The sequence below is a fragment of the Gaeumannomyces tritici genome (genome assembly GCF_000145635.1).
Source record: "Gaeumannomyces tritici R3-111a-1 unplaced genomic scaffold supercont2.1, whole genome shotgun sequence".
Classification (NCBI taxonomy): Eukaryota; Fungi; Ascomycota; class Sordariomycetes; order Magnaporthales; family Magnaporthaceae; genus Gaeumannomyces; species Gaeumannomyces tritici.
The window spans coordinates 5737727-5753312 of record NW_008804545.1 but is presented as its reverse complement, the minus strand read 5'-3'; the positions used below and the strand labels follow the sequence as shown (position 1 = coordinate 5753312).

At 57.1% G+C, this 15586-nt stretch overlaps 5 protein-coding genes across 5 annotated transcripts; 1 reads left to right on the top strand and 4 right to left on the bottom strand.

Moving 5' to 3' along the window:
• Positions 1-281: 281 nt before the first annotated feature.
• On the bottom strand, positions 282-3489 carry GGTG_01822 (hypothetical protein). Its single transcript, XM_009219593.1, has 2 exons — positions 867-3489; positions 282-789 (listed from the first exon to the last, which is right to left on the bottom strand). The coding sequence occupies exons 1-2, from the start codon at positions 3303-3305 to the stop codon at positions 643-645; spliced, it is 2586 nt and encodes an 861-aa protein (XP_009217857.1). The 5' UTR covers positions 3306-3489; the 3' UTR covers positions 282-642.
• Positions 3490-3717: 228 nt separating this feature from the next.
• Positions 3718-4753, bottom strand: GGTG_01821 (hypothetical protein; the record flags this gene model as incomplete). The annotated part of the gene is made up of 3 exons (XM_009219592.1): positions 3718-3966; positions 4055-4285; positions 4377-4753. 2 exons carry the CDS (start codon positions 4751-4753, stop codon positions 4222-4224), a joined length of 441 nt encoding a protein of 146 aa, XP_009217856.1. The 3' UTR covers positions 3718-3966; positions 4055-4221.
• A 1941-nt stretch (positions 4754-6694) lies between these two features.
• Positions 6695-7864, bottom strand: GGTG_01820 (hypothetical protein; the record flags this gene model as incomplete). Its single annotated transcript, XM_009219591.1, has 3 exons — positions 6695-7357; positions 7453-7534; positions 7638-7864. The coding sequence occupies 3 exons, from the start codon at positions 7862-7864 to the stop codon at positions 6695-6697; spliced, it is 972 nt and encodes a 323-aa protein (XP_009217855.1).
• Positions 7865-9205: 1341 nt separating this feature from the next.
• Positions 9206-11772, bottom strand: GGTG_01819 (hypothetical protein). The gene is made up of 3 exons (XM_009219590.1): positions 11217-11772; positions 10485-11062; positions 9206-10338 (listed from the first exon to the last, which is right to left on the bottom strand). The coding sequence occupies exons 1-3, from the start codon at positions 11229-11231 to the stop codon at positions 9510-9512; spliced, it is 1422 nt and encodes a 473-aa protein (XP_009217854.1). The 5' UTR covers positions 11232-11772; the 3' UTR covers positions 9206-9509.
• Positions 11773-12010: 238 nt separating this feature from the next.
• Positions 12011-12366, top strand: GGTG_01818 (hypothetical protein). The gene has a single exon (XM_009219589.1). It carries the CDS (start codon positions 12089-12091, stop codon positions 12308-12310), a length of 222 nt encoding a protein of 73 aa, XP_009217853.1. The 5' UTR covers positions 12011-12088; the 3' UTR covers positions 12311-12366.
• Positions 12367-15586: the final 3220 nt, after the last annotated feature.

Genomic DNA, 15586 nt, shown 5'->3' with positions numbered 1-15586 from the left:
CAACATGTAGGGGCTTCGCCTGTCCCATTGGTCGTGGGGAACTAATGACGATATATACTTACGTGCCGAGCAGCGACACCCAAGACGATTGGAGCCAAGCGTGACGTTTTCACGGGCACCGCGAATAGAGTTGCGCTGTGGTGTTTCATGGCCAGGGCATCGGGAACGGGCTGCCGCCTTGCGAAGCAACATCCAATCTACCAAAATAGGCATGTACCTACATGCCTAGTTAGGTACCTTACATAGGCACTGCTGAGCCTTTCCCCGGTGAGCTTGTCACGTATCGCACGGAAAGTTGGACTTCAGATTAATCTAAAGGTTCGCCAGTGCTACAAGGCCGTCTTTGAACTTTGTAGACTGGCAAAAACAAGGAGAACATGAAGAAAAAGAGGATAAAAGTAACATCCCGAGAAACCATCCCATCCTTGGCTAAACGTATTGGCACATCATTGAACTTTTGCAACTCGCCCTAGAAAATGATAAGAGATAATAAAAAAAAGACATAAGAAGAAAGCACATAGCTTGCCCAACGACAGAACGCAGGTAGTAGGCTGGCTGGGTGCAGACTATCCTGCCCGATGATTATATCGGGTCTGCCGGCATAAAGCCCTGGAGCGCATCGAATTGTTATTGAGGGAGCCATCATGCTCTAACGCCACGGGCACTGACTTCACCCTTCTCTCCGATATTGAGCAGCTTTCTGCAGGCTGGACAGTACCACTTGGTCGTCCTAGCCGGGAGGATGTCCATATCCACACACTCCAAATGGAACCACTCGTGTTTGCAGTTCTAAAACGAATGGCATGTGTCAGTTGGGGAGCAATGTCGGGATCTGAGTAGTCCAAGAGGAAAGATATCGAACTTACCTCTACGTTCTCACATTGAATCATCGTGCCAAAACTGACTCTGTTGCAGAGACAATACCTCTCCTCTTCAGGGTCGATCGCGTTGCCTTCATCGTCCACCTCAACTTCACCACCTTCGGCATCGCCTCCGCACTTCCTGATATGAGACAAGGAAGCTACTCGCGTCGACTTCTTCTTTGTGGGCGCCTTGCGTTTCCCCACCGCGCTGCTGCCGCCCGAAATAGTCCGGCTGATGACTCCGGGTGCCGGGCGCTTAGGCCGTTGCGGTTTCCCGTGCTGCCGCTGTTCAGGCGCTGGCGTGTTACGCGCGGTACTAGTTCGTCGTGGCCGGTCCGAGGCCAGAGACTGTGGGGGCTCCGAGCTTCCAGCCTTCTCTCGTGAGCTAGGCCGGCTGCTTCCCAGGGCGCTCGGCGTGCCTGCCCTAGAACTCGACCCGGCAGGCTTGCTGGAGGCCGCAACCACTACGGGCAGCATGATTTCTTTTTGCTGCAGCTGAAGCTGTTGTTGCTGCTGCTGCTGCTGCTGCTGTGGTTGCTGCTGCTGTGGTTGCTGTTGCTCCTGCTCCTGCTCTTTCTTGACCGCTTGGCTGCTCTTACGCGTTTCTCTGACTGGCGGCAAGATGGGCGTGGTAGACTTCTTGGGAGACTGGGGCGGCACCACCAAGTCTGCGGGGGGCTTAACTGGCACGATAGTGGTGACAGTCACTGCCGAAGCCGGTGGTGAGTTTGACAACGTCTGTGCTGAAGTCACAGAAAGCTGTTCCTGCGCCAAGACAGGGATGGGGATCGGGCTGGTGGACTGTGGGTTGGGCACGGGCGGTGGCTGTAGTTGGCTTTCTTGTGATGCACTAGCAAGGCTGGGGGCCTGCTGCGGAAGAGGAACGGGGGTTTCGGTCTTGGTGCGCTTCTGCAACGGGGTTTCCGCAGGGCCAGGCGCAGGACCGCCGCCGCCGCCGCCACCGCCGCTGCCAGGCTTCTCATCCTCCGGCTCCGCTACTGAATCGCGCTTCCGTTTGCGGCCGCCGTACTTGCGTGGATTTCTGCTACTTGCAGGTTCCGGGCCCGGCTTCTCCGGCTGCTTCTGAGGCGTGGGAAACAGCAAAGCATTCACTTCCTGCTCCATCTTCCGCGCGGACTCCTCCGCCAGCTCCGCGGCGAGTTTGGCGAGATTCTCTTTCTTGAGCTTCTTGGCTACGTTTAGCTTCAGGCCGCGGTTGTTTGATTGTTTGTCCTCGGCGGCCAGCGCCGCATCCAGGCTGAGCGCACCCATTGGTGGATGCTCGACTCCGTCGGCACCAGGTATCGATGCTGGGATTGTGGCCTCAAAGGGCTTTCCCTGCTCCTCCGCTAGCTGCTTCGCCTTGTTGTATGCTTCGGGCCCCCGACCGAGGGCCTTCAGCTCCCGTGCTATCATTGTGTCGCTAGGACTCCACTGCGCATTCTTCTTCATACGTTTCCTGAGTCTAGCGAGCTCCCATGCGGTAAGCTGAAGCCACGGGGCATCTGCGCTGCCAACCACAGCGTTTTCTGGTGGTGGCTTCAGGCTTGACATTGGCGGGACTGGTTGGGTCGGCCTCGACACGCCTTGCGCAGCGACAGAGCCCTTGGGCGGCTTGGGTGTCTTTGGGGGCTTGGGGTTCTTGACGGCCTTGGCGCGCGGCTGAGAAGCCAGAGCCGACGGTGCAGCCGTGGCCTCGTCGTCATCCTCGTCATCCTCATCGTCCTCGTCCTCGGAGCTGCTCTCCTCGTCCGTGCCATACGCTGCAAAATCGAGGTCGTATGGCGGTAGGACCTCTCCTGGGACGGTGATGCGAGGCACAGAACGCCCGCTGCGCCCCTTGCGGCCGTCGAGACGTACACCCATCTTGTTCGCACGAGAGGCCTGCGCGGTCTTGGCTGCCAGCACGGGGCTCTTCTGTTGCTCCTCTGCGGTAGGGTAGTTCTCAAGCATCGTCTGCAGTTTTGCGACGATGATTTTGGCGCGATTGTAGTGGCGGGTGGCATTCTCGGCCATGCGCGCGGCCTCGGCATGGGCATAAGTACGCGAGCTCATAACATGCCCGAGGTTCTTGGATATCTCGGCCCTCAGCTGGACCGGGTGTGGGCGCTCGTCGGCGGGGGTGTTTGGGAGCTCGCCCCAGCTCTTCGTCAGGTTGTGCACGATATTGGACGCGTCGATATAGGTCTGGTCGAGCTTGCCGATCAAGGTCAACGAGCGCGTCATGTCGGCCGGGAGGTACTCGGTAAAGTCGAGGAAGTCGGTGATGGTGGCCTGCGCATCGGGGTCGGCGCGCAAGTCGAGGGAATTCATTCCAAGGGGACCCAGCCCGTCCTTCATGGAGCCGAGCGAGTTGATAGCATCCTCCATGGATGCCGGCGCATGCTGGCGGGGGGAAAGCTCCCCGTCCTGGCGCGCGGGCGTGGCCATGATAGCCGCCATATTGTAGCAACCTAAAGGGTGGCAGGTTCGAGGTGTATCATGGCAATCGTCGCCATATACGATAGGATACGACGGGATGCGCCGTGTCAAAGCAGGCAGCGGTGGCGGGGCTGGTGAGGTTTGTTGCTCGATAAGTTCGAGGTGCGAAGTGATGGCCAAGGCGAGGTCGTGATCAACGACGTCCACTGCGCGAGCCCGTTGTCGCGTTCCCGTCATTGGTGGCTCCCACTGCAGAGCTAATGCACGGACCCCCACTGTGGCAAGCAAGGTCCACTCTGGGTCCGTTTGAGGTTAGCCCCACCTCCAATGTGACTCCTGCGTGTCTGTGACTCTGAGAAGGATGAGGCAGGAGCACACCAAACAACCACCTCACTTGCACTAGATGAATTACTTCCAGGTGCTCATTCCGACATGGGAAATCTTCAATGTATGTCTATTTCGCATGACTCTAGGCAAATCTACAAGATCTGTACAAACAACCTATGGAAACAAAAAGACAAAAGTAAACGCCGTATTCCTGCCAGGTCCCTCACCTTGGTCTTAGATCTGATAACGTTTAATCATCCTGGCACCCCAAATCGTTTCCCCTTCCTCAGCCTCGTAGCTTGACTCGTCGCCGACCGTTGTCACCGATGAATACGCAACGAGTGTCCTGCATTTTCTTTGATTGTGTTATTTTGTTAGCAACGATTGAAATTGGCCGTCCGCGGGAATACGTTCTCAACATGTCGCTAAGGGTCTGTCCTTACAGATGTCCATGGATGCTCACAGCACCCCATACTTCGATGGTGTCGGCTATCTCGACGTTGCCGACGATTTCCAGAGTGCCGTACACTTCAACTTTGCTCCTATTTTGTGTCGTTTTGTTCTGGTCAGATATTCCTTGCTTCGGCACACGCGAGAATCCACGTAGTATTCATACTGACCTGAAGAGGGCATCTCCGGTGACCCTCATGCTTCCCATAGTCTTTACTCTGTCACTATTGGAGAGAGGGATGGGATTATCAGCATCATCATGACGCATTAGATCATCCAGCCTACCTCCTTATTCGCTCAAAAGGTCCAGCTCACTTGCACGTCATGTTGCCCTGGAGGGCGATGTCTCCGTAGGCCTCGATCCTCTCGCGGACTGAAAAGTCACCGTAGAAGGCTACCGAGCCCCCGGACTTGACGGAGCCGTCAACCTCCATGGGACCAGACAGCTCAATCGACTCTGAGGACTCGATGGCCGGGTTTCTTATGACGCCGCCCTCGTCGTGGGACGACGCCGTCTGCGGCGTCGTCCCCGCCGATGAGGACCCGGCCGCCACGGACGTGTCTGGCGTGTATCCTGGGGTCTCCAGCGGGAAGGTGGACATCATGTCTTGGTACTCTGCTTGTGTGCTTGACGTGTAGGTCAGGGGCTTCTCGCCTCTCTTGGACCTCCCTTTTCCCTTGGACTTGGACATGATGCGTATTTCCTAGAGTATAAGGATGTGTGTCGAGAGCGACGGGGCCTGCATGCTACTGCTGAGAGGGTTAGAGTTGTCGAACTTGTGATAATCTGTGATAACGAATGCCTCTAATATTACCATCCAACCCACAGTTGGGTGGTCGCCGGGCTTTATATGAAAGGATGCGGCAGCCACACAGGCCGTAGCTGCTGCAGAATCCATCAATCTCGCTGGTCAAGTCCTATCCCAACTATACAAAGCCCACCCTTGACAGAAGGGACCATGGACACGCTCTAGGACATAGCCTTCCCCACCAGCTGAGTGCTAGAGGAGGTATCTAGCGGTACCTTTCATATTACCACACATGAAGCGGAAAACGATAGCACCAAGCAGTACAGAGCGTATGATAACCAGTTTGGAAGCCCATCTTTCGGTAGGAAGGATTGTCCGGCGCCAGGTAGATCTCCCCCACCCTCGCCCATGGAGCAGGCAACGCGAGCTACGGGCGGGAGCTCCCCCCCGATACTACTTCAGCCTCTCAGCGCAGCGTGTAACATGACGTGACAGGTCGAGTCACGCCGCGGTACAGGGCAACAGGGAGAGATAGGTCTCCCCTTCGCGGAGGCTTCCGCCGTCTGATTCCTTGGCGCCGCGGACAACCATGCGGCTAGCCCAGGCAGCGCCGCGCCGCGGCTATGGGAGGGGGGAACCTACCTCACACACGGAGGGTCTATTACATCCGCAAGTTTTTGATTGGGTGATGCGCGGGGCTGCGGCGAGAGTTTTTGTGAAGGGGGGGGGTCTGCGGAGACGGTCTGGTACGCCCTAAGGCGGGCACTTGGGTGGTTGACTGGAGAGCTCGGTATAGGCTCGAGGCCAGGAATAGGACATGGGGCGAACGAATGGTCAAGAGTCCCGTTCACCTAGGACGTGCCCGCTGCCCCATGGTGCCCTTTCCCGGATCCACACACACACACACCACACATGCACATCACGGTCAATATCAGGTGCGGCGAGTGCGGGTTTGTGAGTTGAGGCCGCCGATCCCGCGATCTTGCCGGGGCCAGGGGGGGAGGGCGCCACCGCCGTTGGGCAAGCAGGATGTGGAACAGAACCGTGGCCATCTCGTGGTTTTGCCAATGTGACGGTTTGCGAAGCTACCGAGATAAATCTCCGGATGTGGACAGGAAGGCAGAAATCGCTTCAGCCGAACCCACAGGGTGCATGCCCAGCCAGGGCGCACCAGGCTGACCATCATCCCTGATTCGCTTTGTTTGAATCAAGCTGCTGGGGGCGCCACCAAGGCCGGGTATTATTGTAGGGCTGAGAGCAGCTAGCGAGTTCAGCCGCTCCAGCCCTCGTCGAGCATCTCCACAGGCGATGTTCCAAGCTTTCCCTGGAAGCGGGTAAAAAAAACTTAGCAGAGGACGCAAGAGGAACAAGCTGTAGGAACTACAGCGGCAAGTTTCCCCGGGGCTATCACACCATTCAATGCTCAGCTTACCATGCGCCCTGTCCCTTTGCGGCAGAGACGAGGCTTGCTGCCTGCGCCCTACCATCCACAAAACATTTACCATAGTGTAAACGATAGATTGAAATAAATATGACGATGCGGCCAGAGTTTGGCGCCATGTTCGGGCGTTGTGCAACCAAGCCTGGTGCGATCCCAAGCGAAGCGTCTGCCTGAAAGTGCTGCTTAGAAATCAGGCAAGAGCCCGACTACCTGCCTCTTTTTAGGCATCAGAATAATTATGATTGAAAGCTCAAACGACGCAGATTTCGGTAGGTAGGAAATCTCCCGAGTGTCCGAGTGCCCGGGTGCCCGGCGTGTGTTCATGACACCCATATGTCAAGTAGACAACTATAGGTGCCTGGCTCTGCTCCAGGCTCCCAGAATGTAAGAAGCGTAAATGGACCTGTAGGAGACTGTTTCCACGCTGGAAGTCACATCCTCCTTCAATCTATGACCAACCCCATAGCGGTGCCAGCCACGATGGACGCAACCGCCCAGACCGATGCGTACGCTGCGGCTCCCCAAACCTCGACGCCTTGGACGGTGAGAGTGCACTGAGAGGTTGTGCGGATGAAGCTGACCAGCACAACCACAAGCGTCCGACGAATCGCAACCTTTGTCTGCGTGCGGAATCCCCACACATTCTGCCAGAGAGTCTCGCCAAGCGTTGCGCTGACGGGATCGAATGCCTCCACGACCGCGTCCTCGGGGGTAGTGCCCGTAGCAACAGCCGCGTCGAAGACGAATACGCGCGCAGAATACCCAAAGAGAAGTAAGAGCGCCCCGGTAAAAAAGTTGGCGCCCAGAGACAAGGAGGGTTCGATGGACGGGATGCCCGTAAAGTTGAGCAACAGCGACCTTCGCAACCAAGCGTTGTAGCTGAGTGCCGGGACTACAGCATATATTGCCGTTGCATAAAGAGTAGTGAAGGTCTTGATCGGGCCATCCTGCAGTAGTTCCCGGTTCGGAACCGTTGCCGCGGCCGCGTGCGCCGGGGACAAGGGCCGCAGCAGCGCGAACGGGGCGACGCTCGAGAGAACATCGACCGCAAGACTGGCAGCGAGGGTCCAGGGCCGGACGCGGTAAAAGCTCGAGAAAAGAAAGACCTGGTCCGCGGATTAGCGAATCTTCAAAATGTAGTACATGATTACGGTCACACGAAAGAAGTGGAGAGGATCCGGGTGTCTAAGCAAGTACTTACAATAGGACCGTAGGCGAGGGTGCTCAAGGCCGCTAGATCGTAGCCATCGTAGTTTCCGTACCACGCGATACAGAGTTCGGACCTACCAAGTTGTCAGCACCACCTTCTGGCCGACGTATCCGCAAGCCTGCGGGTTCATGTTCGTCCGAGCTGAAGAAGCCCGTAGGCAGGAAGGGTTGGCTTACACGCGCCATGCGAGGAGCAGCAGAATCTCCCCCTGGGATATGACCCTGCCGAAGGCCGCCACATCGTCGCTCGTCGTCCACTGGGAGATGAGCGAGTAGCCGACGGCGGACCACCCGAGGCTGAGGACGATGACGATGGGGAAGCGCAGCAGGTGCGGCAGCCGCGACGGCTTCGGCGTTGCTGCTTCGGCCCCCAAAATATGGCGGACGTTGTCGGCGGCGTCCATGACTGGTGGAGAGGCCACAGCCGCCGGCTGTTCACGCGCGGCAACCTTGTTGTCCGTTCTGGGGTTGGTGTTGTCCCCCTCCCCCCGTTCAAAGTCTGCCTTGCGCCGCAGCTCGTCAATTCCGCGATGGGCCAACGCCAAGAGAGCGCCCAAGCACCGGTAGATCCCTATCGGGGCTGGGAGCTGGTGCTGCCGCAGGGCACTTTGCGGCGCCTATTGCGATGTGATGCGATGTTATGCGATGAACAAGTGTGGCGAACAGCTTGCCTGTTGTTGAAGGCGACGTCGCGGTCGCGATCGTCATCGAGTTTGATTGAACGGGCTGGAGTGACGTCGTTTTTCGGGTTCAGGCGCTCGAGTTGTCTTTCGGCCAGGCAACCGTGCACAAGCTACCCTGCTCAGCCAATCAAGCCCCGCCTAGTGGGGTTACACACTCCTCTTCAGCGCAATGAATACCCACCAGTTGCGAGCAGACGGCACCGGGAAATGTTCTAAGATTTTGTCCTAGCCGTCGCCTTTCGTTGCATCCGTATTTCCCAACTAACACCGATCCCATCCCTATCATGCTCTATCTCCTGTATTTTATTTTCCAAGCTGCTAAATTGCATTTAGGGAAGGTTCCGACCTGCATGTCTGCTCGCTCCTTGTTTACAATGCATTTTTCCCCCTAGCAGAATCGAAAGACCCCGCCCGCCCGCCATCGACGGCATCAAAAACAACGGAGTGGATTCCCGTCCTGCGAGGAGGGAAAAAAAACGACATCCACTTGCCGGTGGGGAGGTTGTCCGTCTTCCCGCCTTCCTTCTGTTCCCTCTTTTCGCCTAGACCCTGATTCTCTCTTGCGTCTTCCCTTTCTTCCCTCACCACAGACACCAAACTTTCGAAAACCCAAGTATCATATGGCTGGCCGAGCTTAGAACATGACCGTCGTGCCTATGTTCGTTCTTGTCGCTCCGAGCACATCGGATGACTTCCTCCATGTTTTGTGCCTGGTTCGGAAAGTAGGCCTGCACCTGCATTTTGAGGCTCTACCTACTCGCTCTTACCCTATCGCGATTCTTTGACGCCATACATCTTCATTTTTTCCCTACTTAGGCTTGCATGCACTCTTCTTGCTGCCATGCGCATTCATCTCCGGCCTCTAGGTTGATGTCTTCCACACATAATATCCTATGAATGGATGCCCGCCTCCCATCAAACCACCAACCCTCCTTTGCGCAGAGCTCCAGAAACAAACCAGCAACCAACAACAGCAAGAGTCAAATAACATGGCCTACTCGGGATCATCACCGAAGAGCCTGTGACAGGTAGTCGTATGCATGCACCAGTGTGCCGCGTCGATGCTCTCAATATTTGATTGTATTGAAAAAAAACGGCTGTCTCGGGCGTTCACTCGACGCTCTCATCCGACCCTCACTTTAACCTCGTAGGGCTGCGTGCCCCATCCTTTAGCCAAGGACGACGCCGCGCTCTACTCTTCGGTGCTGAGTGCCAGGGGCGGAGCGAACCACCTCCGAAACAGTATTCACTATAGACTTACAAAGGAAAGCAGGGCCAGGCCGGGCCACGCCTCGCCCACGCAGTCTCTTGCTCCTCCTTCAGAGCCGAGATTTACCGGGACCGAGGCCGATATGGCGCCACCTCCCTACTCTTCCATGCGACCGAACACGCCTTCCTCGTCCTCGTCGCTCCGAGCGCGCGATCGCATATAATCGTCGTCATCGTCTCCCATGACGCTATCGCCACTCTCTTCAGTCTTGATGGCGCCGTCGCGGCGTGGCATCGCGCACTTGCCGCCTCCACGCTCGAAGCTCATGGGGGCGCCCCTGGGGAAGCTGCTGATGAAGCTTGTCCCGGCAGTCATGAAGCTGCTCCCGGTAACCTGGTCCAGATACTGGGAAGGAACCGGTGGGACAGGCGGAGCGTCATAAGGCACCTGCATGGAGCGGGTGCCATTGTTGCTCCCGAAGCTGCAACTCAGAAGCTCGACAGCCGCGGCCAACTCTTGATCATCCTGCCCTGTTGCGTTCTTCCCCGACGACGTCGGTCGGTGTTCGTGGCTAAGTTGGCGGAAATGGCCATAGTTGAAAGCAAAGCCATTGGGGGCACTGCTCGCGAGGGAGCTAGCAGAAGGGGCCGATTGGTACGAGCGAGAAAAGACGCTTCCGCTGCTATCCCGCTTCGACGTGCTACGGTAGGACCCATCAGTCGTGCTCATAGCGTCCATGTGCGGCGGAGGGGTCGTGTCGGCCGAGCTCCGGTCGTTATGGGTATCCGAGTACCCGGAAGCGGTGGGCGAGGCCGAATCTTGGTCACTGGCGAAGAAGTCCCGGGTAGAGTCCGGAGGCGATGCCGAGGCATTGAGGCCGTTGTTCATGGTGACCAGCACGGACGCGGCCTCGAGGAGTTGGACTTGTTGGTGCTTCGAGATGAGCAGCTTGGAGGTAAGGGACCATTCTGGGGTATGCTCCCATCTGGCGGACGACACAAAAAAAGTCAATACGGCGCATTCGCAACACTTTTAACGGACCGACACCGAGACAGCCGAGATTTCAACGCGACCAGCGCGGCGGACCGTGGCAACACCAAGTGTGGGGAGGCACAGGGGATGGGCACAAACAAATGCTTGGTCAAGCAGCTGCTATGCTTGTATCCCTTGCCACACTTTTCGCAGCGAAGCTCGACGCGGTTCATCTTCCTGCTGTTGCCCTCTTTGGCAAGGGGCTGGCCATCACTGGCTCGGCGTAACCTGCCATCCTGCAGGGTTGTCTCTCCGTCTGTCGAGGCCCCATCGTCGATTGCACTATCTTGTCCTTCTGGCTTCCCTTCGGCCTTGACAGTTCCGGCTTCTGCGACAGGCGGCTGTGACGGGAGGCTGGCGGCGAGCATGGCGCGCGAGATGCCCGATTTCGACATAGTGTTCCGACGGCCGCTGTTTATAGTGATTGGAAGCGCCATAGCCTTGTCCATGCCCTCCGCCACCACCTCCCCCATGACGGCCGCGACGGCTGCGACGTTGGCGGCCGTGTTCGTCATGCTCTTCCGGCGTGTTATACGGTGGGTTGCATTGAGCGAGCTGCCCAGTATCGAGTGGGAGTTGTTTCTCGAGTGCGATTGCCGACCTGGGAGCCCGGCGACGTTCGAATGTGAGGATATCGGGGGACGATGCGTCAATGGCCTGGAGGTTTGTTGCATTTCCTGGGCAGGGCAGCGAGTAACACGGGTGTGTTAGCACTGCTCGTCCTGGTGCATCGCGAACTCGTTTGGACATGGGTAAAATGGCGGGCTCCACGGCAGCTCCGGGCCCGCAGCACAGTCACATTTTCGCCGGTTGACGGGAACCTTCTTCTACCTTTGACGAGGCCATTGCCAAAACCTGACTGAGGGAATATCCCTCGTGTCTTCTTGAGTAGATAACAGCGAGAGGCCTCTCCTCGCGTCCAAATCGCGAGGGGATACAAGCCAGGGCGAGGGTGGGCAAAGCTGACGAGTCTTCAAGGGGCCGAATGCGGCGGCGAGCAAGACAGAGAAAAGGGGCAGCAGAGTGATGGGAGGAGGAAAGTGAGCAAGAATCCAAAAAGCCAAAATGTCTCTGGGCAAAATTGCTGGAATCGTGTCCGTCGGTGGGGTGGTTGTTCGCTGATGTGGTATGTGTGGTATGTGAGTGTTCCTTCTTTCTTTTTTTTTTGTTGAAGATCGGGTGGTGGCAGCAAATGCGGGCAGGGATAATATTATGGGAATTTTTTGGGCAGCCAGTCAGCTTTGCAAGTTGAGGGCTTTGCTCAATGCAGCCAGTTGGAAGTTCGATCCATGTGGCCAGTCCGAGGGTGGCGGCCGTGGCAGGTGTGGGAGGGAGGTACCTCCCTTCTCCCACTTGTCATCAGCTGGGCCCGAACCTCGAAGCTTCCCTGCTCGCGAGATGTGGACGAAAAAAAAAAAGGAATAATCGCTAAAATATAAAAACAGCTGAGACGCGGGCAAATCCAGTAGGCGGGAGTGTCCAGAAGTGGGCAAAGCCCAGGCTCCCAGCGAACCTTGGCCAAAGGTCCAAATTGTCTGAAGGGTGACAAATTGCGGGCTTTTTGGTAGAAGGCGAGCCAGGTCTGTCTCTCTGTCTCTTTCCGCTGAGCAGAGTTGGCCGTCTCCATTTGCTGCCTGCTTGTTTTATTTTCCTATCCTTTTCTACGATCGAGTTGCGAGGGCGACAAGTGCTAGCCTCACCGCATGGGCCCTACCGCCTACCCTACCTGCCCGTACCAGACATGTCCCAAAATGACATTCCCACAGGGAGAAATTGCAAGGCCGCAGCAGCGAGAGGTCGCCCCCAAATTTGAATGGAATCCCACGCAGAGCAGCGGCAAGGAGCAGCGGAACAGCGCCGCCGCCCTCCCAGGGCAGCAGGGAGGGGGGCCAGCCCGGCCAGGTCGGGCTACCGTGCGTGGATAGGGGCACCCCAGGCGCTCTGTTGGACCAGGCCAGCGGCCGGGGATGGATGGATGGGGTGCCAGGCGGACGTGCGGGCGTGTGTGTCCACAAGTCGCTCAGCCACAGTTGCCTGCATGGGCTCTCGCTCGGCCTTGGAATGGCCGCCTTTTTATTTTTGTTTTTTGTTTTTGTTTGAAGCGCCTGGAAAACGCTGCCAAAGTGAGTTTCAGTGACAAGTGAGTTCCTTACAGAGAACTGAATACAGGTAACGGGGGATGTGATGCGTCGAGCAGTGCAAACCAGTTGGCCACTGGGTCTTTCTCGTCAGCTTACCAGCGCGCTGGAATATGGAGAACCGTCCTCATCTGGCTCTATCATTCCTCAGCTTCCCCTCTTTCCCCTCCTTCCCATCCATGTGCCCTCGCTCTCTGCCCACTCTCTGCCGTTCGTACGCTGCCACAATGCCGCCTCCAGGAACGGCTCTGTGACCCATTTATTTCCTCTCAGCACAGCAGACTCCACCTATCCCACGTCTGTGTTCACCTCACCTCCATCCGCCACAGAAAAGGCGCATGTAGGCAAAAGCGACGAACGAAAAGACGAGAGAGACAAAGAACGAGGCGGGCAAAGCATGGCGAAAACGGGCTGCGCGCTTGCGTGTGCCCGCGTACGCAGGCGGCCTGGCACCTGATGTGTTTTCTTTTTTCTCGGAGAAAGGGCTCCTCCATCCATGACCATTTTTTACGCACTTCACCCGCGCACGGCGCCGCCCGACAGTCCGTCCACATGGTTGCATCACTCGGGGCTGGCTCTCCTCCATTTTCTTTGTCTGCCCTACCCCCTCCCCCACACCTGACAATGAGGGCGACTGATGGGGCCCTCGACCCAACCGCACGCCGCGTCGGTCTTCACCGTACATGGGCCACGATTAGATTTGTCGGCGTGCACCAAAAGAAGGACTCAATACCTAGAGAGGGGCCAAACTAGACGCAACGGGCGGAATCTCGCTGGCACAGGGCAGCTACCAGTTACACGGCTCTGAGCAGTGTGTGTCTGGTATGCCTTTGACAACCCTCGCTTGATTTCTCCTGGCCCATGGACGTACAGTGCAGCATGTATACCGACCGACATGCGCATCCTTCCCCCTGCGTGTGCTTTCCCCTCAAAGAAAACGGGGTTGGCTGGGCCAGAGGAGTGTCACGAGGGGACGCTGCGATGCCACATTTTGGGGTACACGGTCAACAGGCAAGACACTGGGCCAAATTAGCCGTCTCCGCTAGAGCAGCGAGACAAGCATGATGATGATTGCCGCGATGTGGGATTAGCTACATCCTACGCGGTGAGGGGTCGGCAGCTGCTGTCCATGCGAATCAAACTGGATCGAATCGGAATCACGTAGGTATTTACCAAAACGTAGGCGCATGCCCCCTGGCCCCTCTCTCCCTTGTCCCTCCAATACAGAATCAATATCGGCTACTTATTCGATTTGCTTTGCCTAGCTCGGGCAAGGTTCCTCCCTCGACTGGTGTGTTGGCACGGATGGGACGGTGGGGGGCGGGTCGCCCAGCTTTGCCCCCCTGCAGCCTCTATTGTCCTTGGGATTCCCACACACACACATCCATTTTGCGAACGGGCTGGAATCGAGGTTCCGAAGGCAAGACGACGCCTGGCACCGGAACTAGGTAAGGCATCGAGCGGAGATCGCTGCCCTCTTCAGCGAGCACACAACGCATAGCCCCCCTGTCGTCGACCGGCTAGGTGGTAAAGGAAGGCTGGAAACATCCAGCACTCGCACATGCCCGATGGCGGTACGCCATGGGCAGACAGGAGTTTTTTTTTTTTCTTCTTTCTTCAACCAATGGGGATTCGTGTCCGTTCCCTGCCGCGCGCTGCCCCCATCGGCATCGGATTGGGAGGGAAACAAGGTACCCGCATTCTTCCTGGACGGTGGCGCCTGTGTCTCGCAGTCGAGATGAGGGAGGATGGCGCCGCCGGGTGCGTGTGTGTCTTTCCAGGGGCAATCAACCATTTATTTTGGGATTGGAGCCCTCCAGCGAGGCCAATGCTCTGCTTGTCAATTCAGACGGTGCTATACCGTAATAATAATAAAATGCACAAAACAGGATCCGAAACCGGAACAAAAACAGAGCCGGGGCAGAAACCGAAGCGGCCAAAGAAGGTTTGGAATGCAGGAAACGTGACCGCAGAAACCGCAGCCAGTGGGTTGGCATACACACGCTGTAGAATACGGTGCATTAGGTAACTCCAAGAACAGGTAGGCACACAGTAACCTGCAGGCACCAAGCATGGATGGCCAGCTGGATCCTCTCCCGTCCTTTCCTTTCCGAGACAAGAGCCAGCAGGCCAGAAAAAGGGCGAGAGGGTGTGAAGAAGAAGACGCACGCATACGCAGCTCCTGCCACCATTCCATGCCATGCCCATGCCACCACTGAGTGCGCCAGTCACCACCACGCACACCATCGTCAATATCCACACACACACACACACACACACAAACATGTCCGGCCCCCCTCTCGTCACTCTGTCCTGCGCCCGATAAGCCAATAGGCAGCCCGGGGCCCTCGGACGCCCGGCGCTTGACGCTTCCTCATTTCATCAAGCAGGCGCCGTGTCGTGTTTCGCTTGACTTAGGAACCGGGCCTGGCTGGCTGTGGCTGGTACCTAGATGATCTGCCTGCCCAGCTCCATCCGGTAGGATTACACGACCCAAACAAGACACGTTCTTTCATTGTTGCCAAGCGTCCAGGATTCAATGCTGTTTCCCGCGATAGAGCGCGGCGAGGGCGGCCCGTTCAGGCTCAAGCCGCCGTGGCCGCTTTGGCTTACACAATGATGGCCAGAGAAACGTAATCAAAACACACCACTTGGCCAGCTCGAAAGCCCGCCCGGGAAACGAGCATCATGACAGTAATAATGCCCCAGTCTAGCGTTGGCACATGGAGGGTTGGCTAGCACAGCCATGTTCGATCTGACAAAGATGGCCGGAGAATTCAGCGATCTGGTGCAAGAAAGGAAAAATCGACAGCCACGAGGCCGAGAAAACCCTGAACTCCTTTTCCTTCCAAAGCATTCGTTCGGTTTCTACCCCCTCGTCATTGTCTCCGGTCTGGATGGATATTGGGCTTGGTATTCCCATCCGTCGTCCGCCGCCCCCGTTGTGTGCGCCAACAGCACAAGGCTCATGACCTGATGGGGCACACACGGCGCGCGCACACAAACAAGGGCTGGAGTCTAGAACCTTGGATGGGCGTCGATGTGCTGTGCTACAGTTCCCAC

Bases quoted from the DNA above. Each gene is read 5' to 3' on its own strand.
- GGTG_01819 (XM_009219590.1), bottom strand. The intron at 10,339-10,484 runs GTTTGTGCCCAT...GTCGTCCGCCAG, and splicing joins AGCTGCTTGACCAAGCATTT to ATGGGAGCATACCCCAGAAT.
- GGTG_01818 (XM_009219589.1), top strand. From the start codon at position 12,089: ATGGGCCCTACCGCCTACCCTACCTGCCCGTACCAGACATGTCCCAAA.
- GGTG_01822 (XM_009219593.1), bottom strand. From the start codon at position 3,305: ATGGCGGCTATCATGGCCACGCCCGCGCGCCAGGACGGGGAGCTTTCC. The intron at 790-866 runs GTAAGTTCGATA...CATTCGTTTTAG, and splicing joins TTCAATGTGAGAACGTAGAG to AACTGCAAACACGAGTGGTT.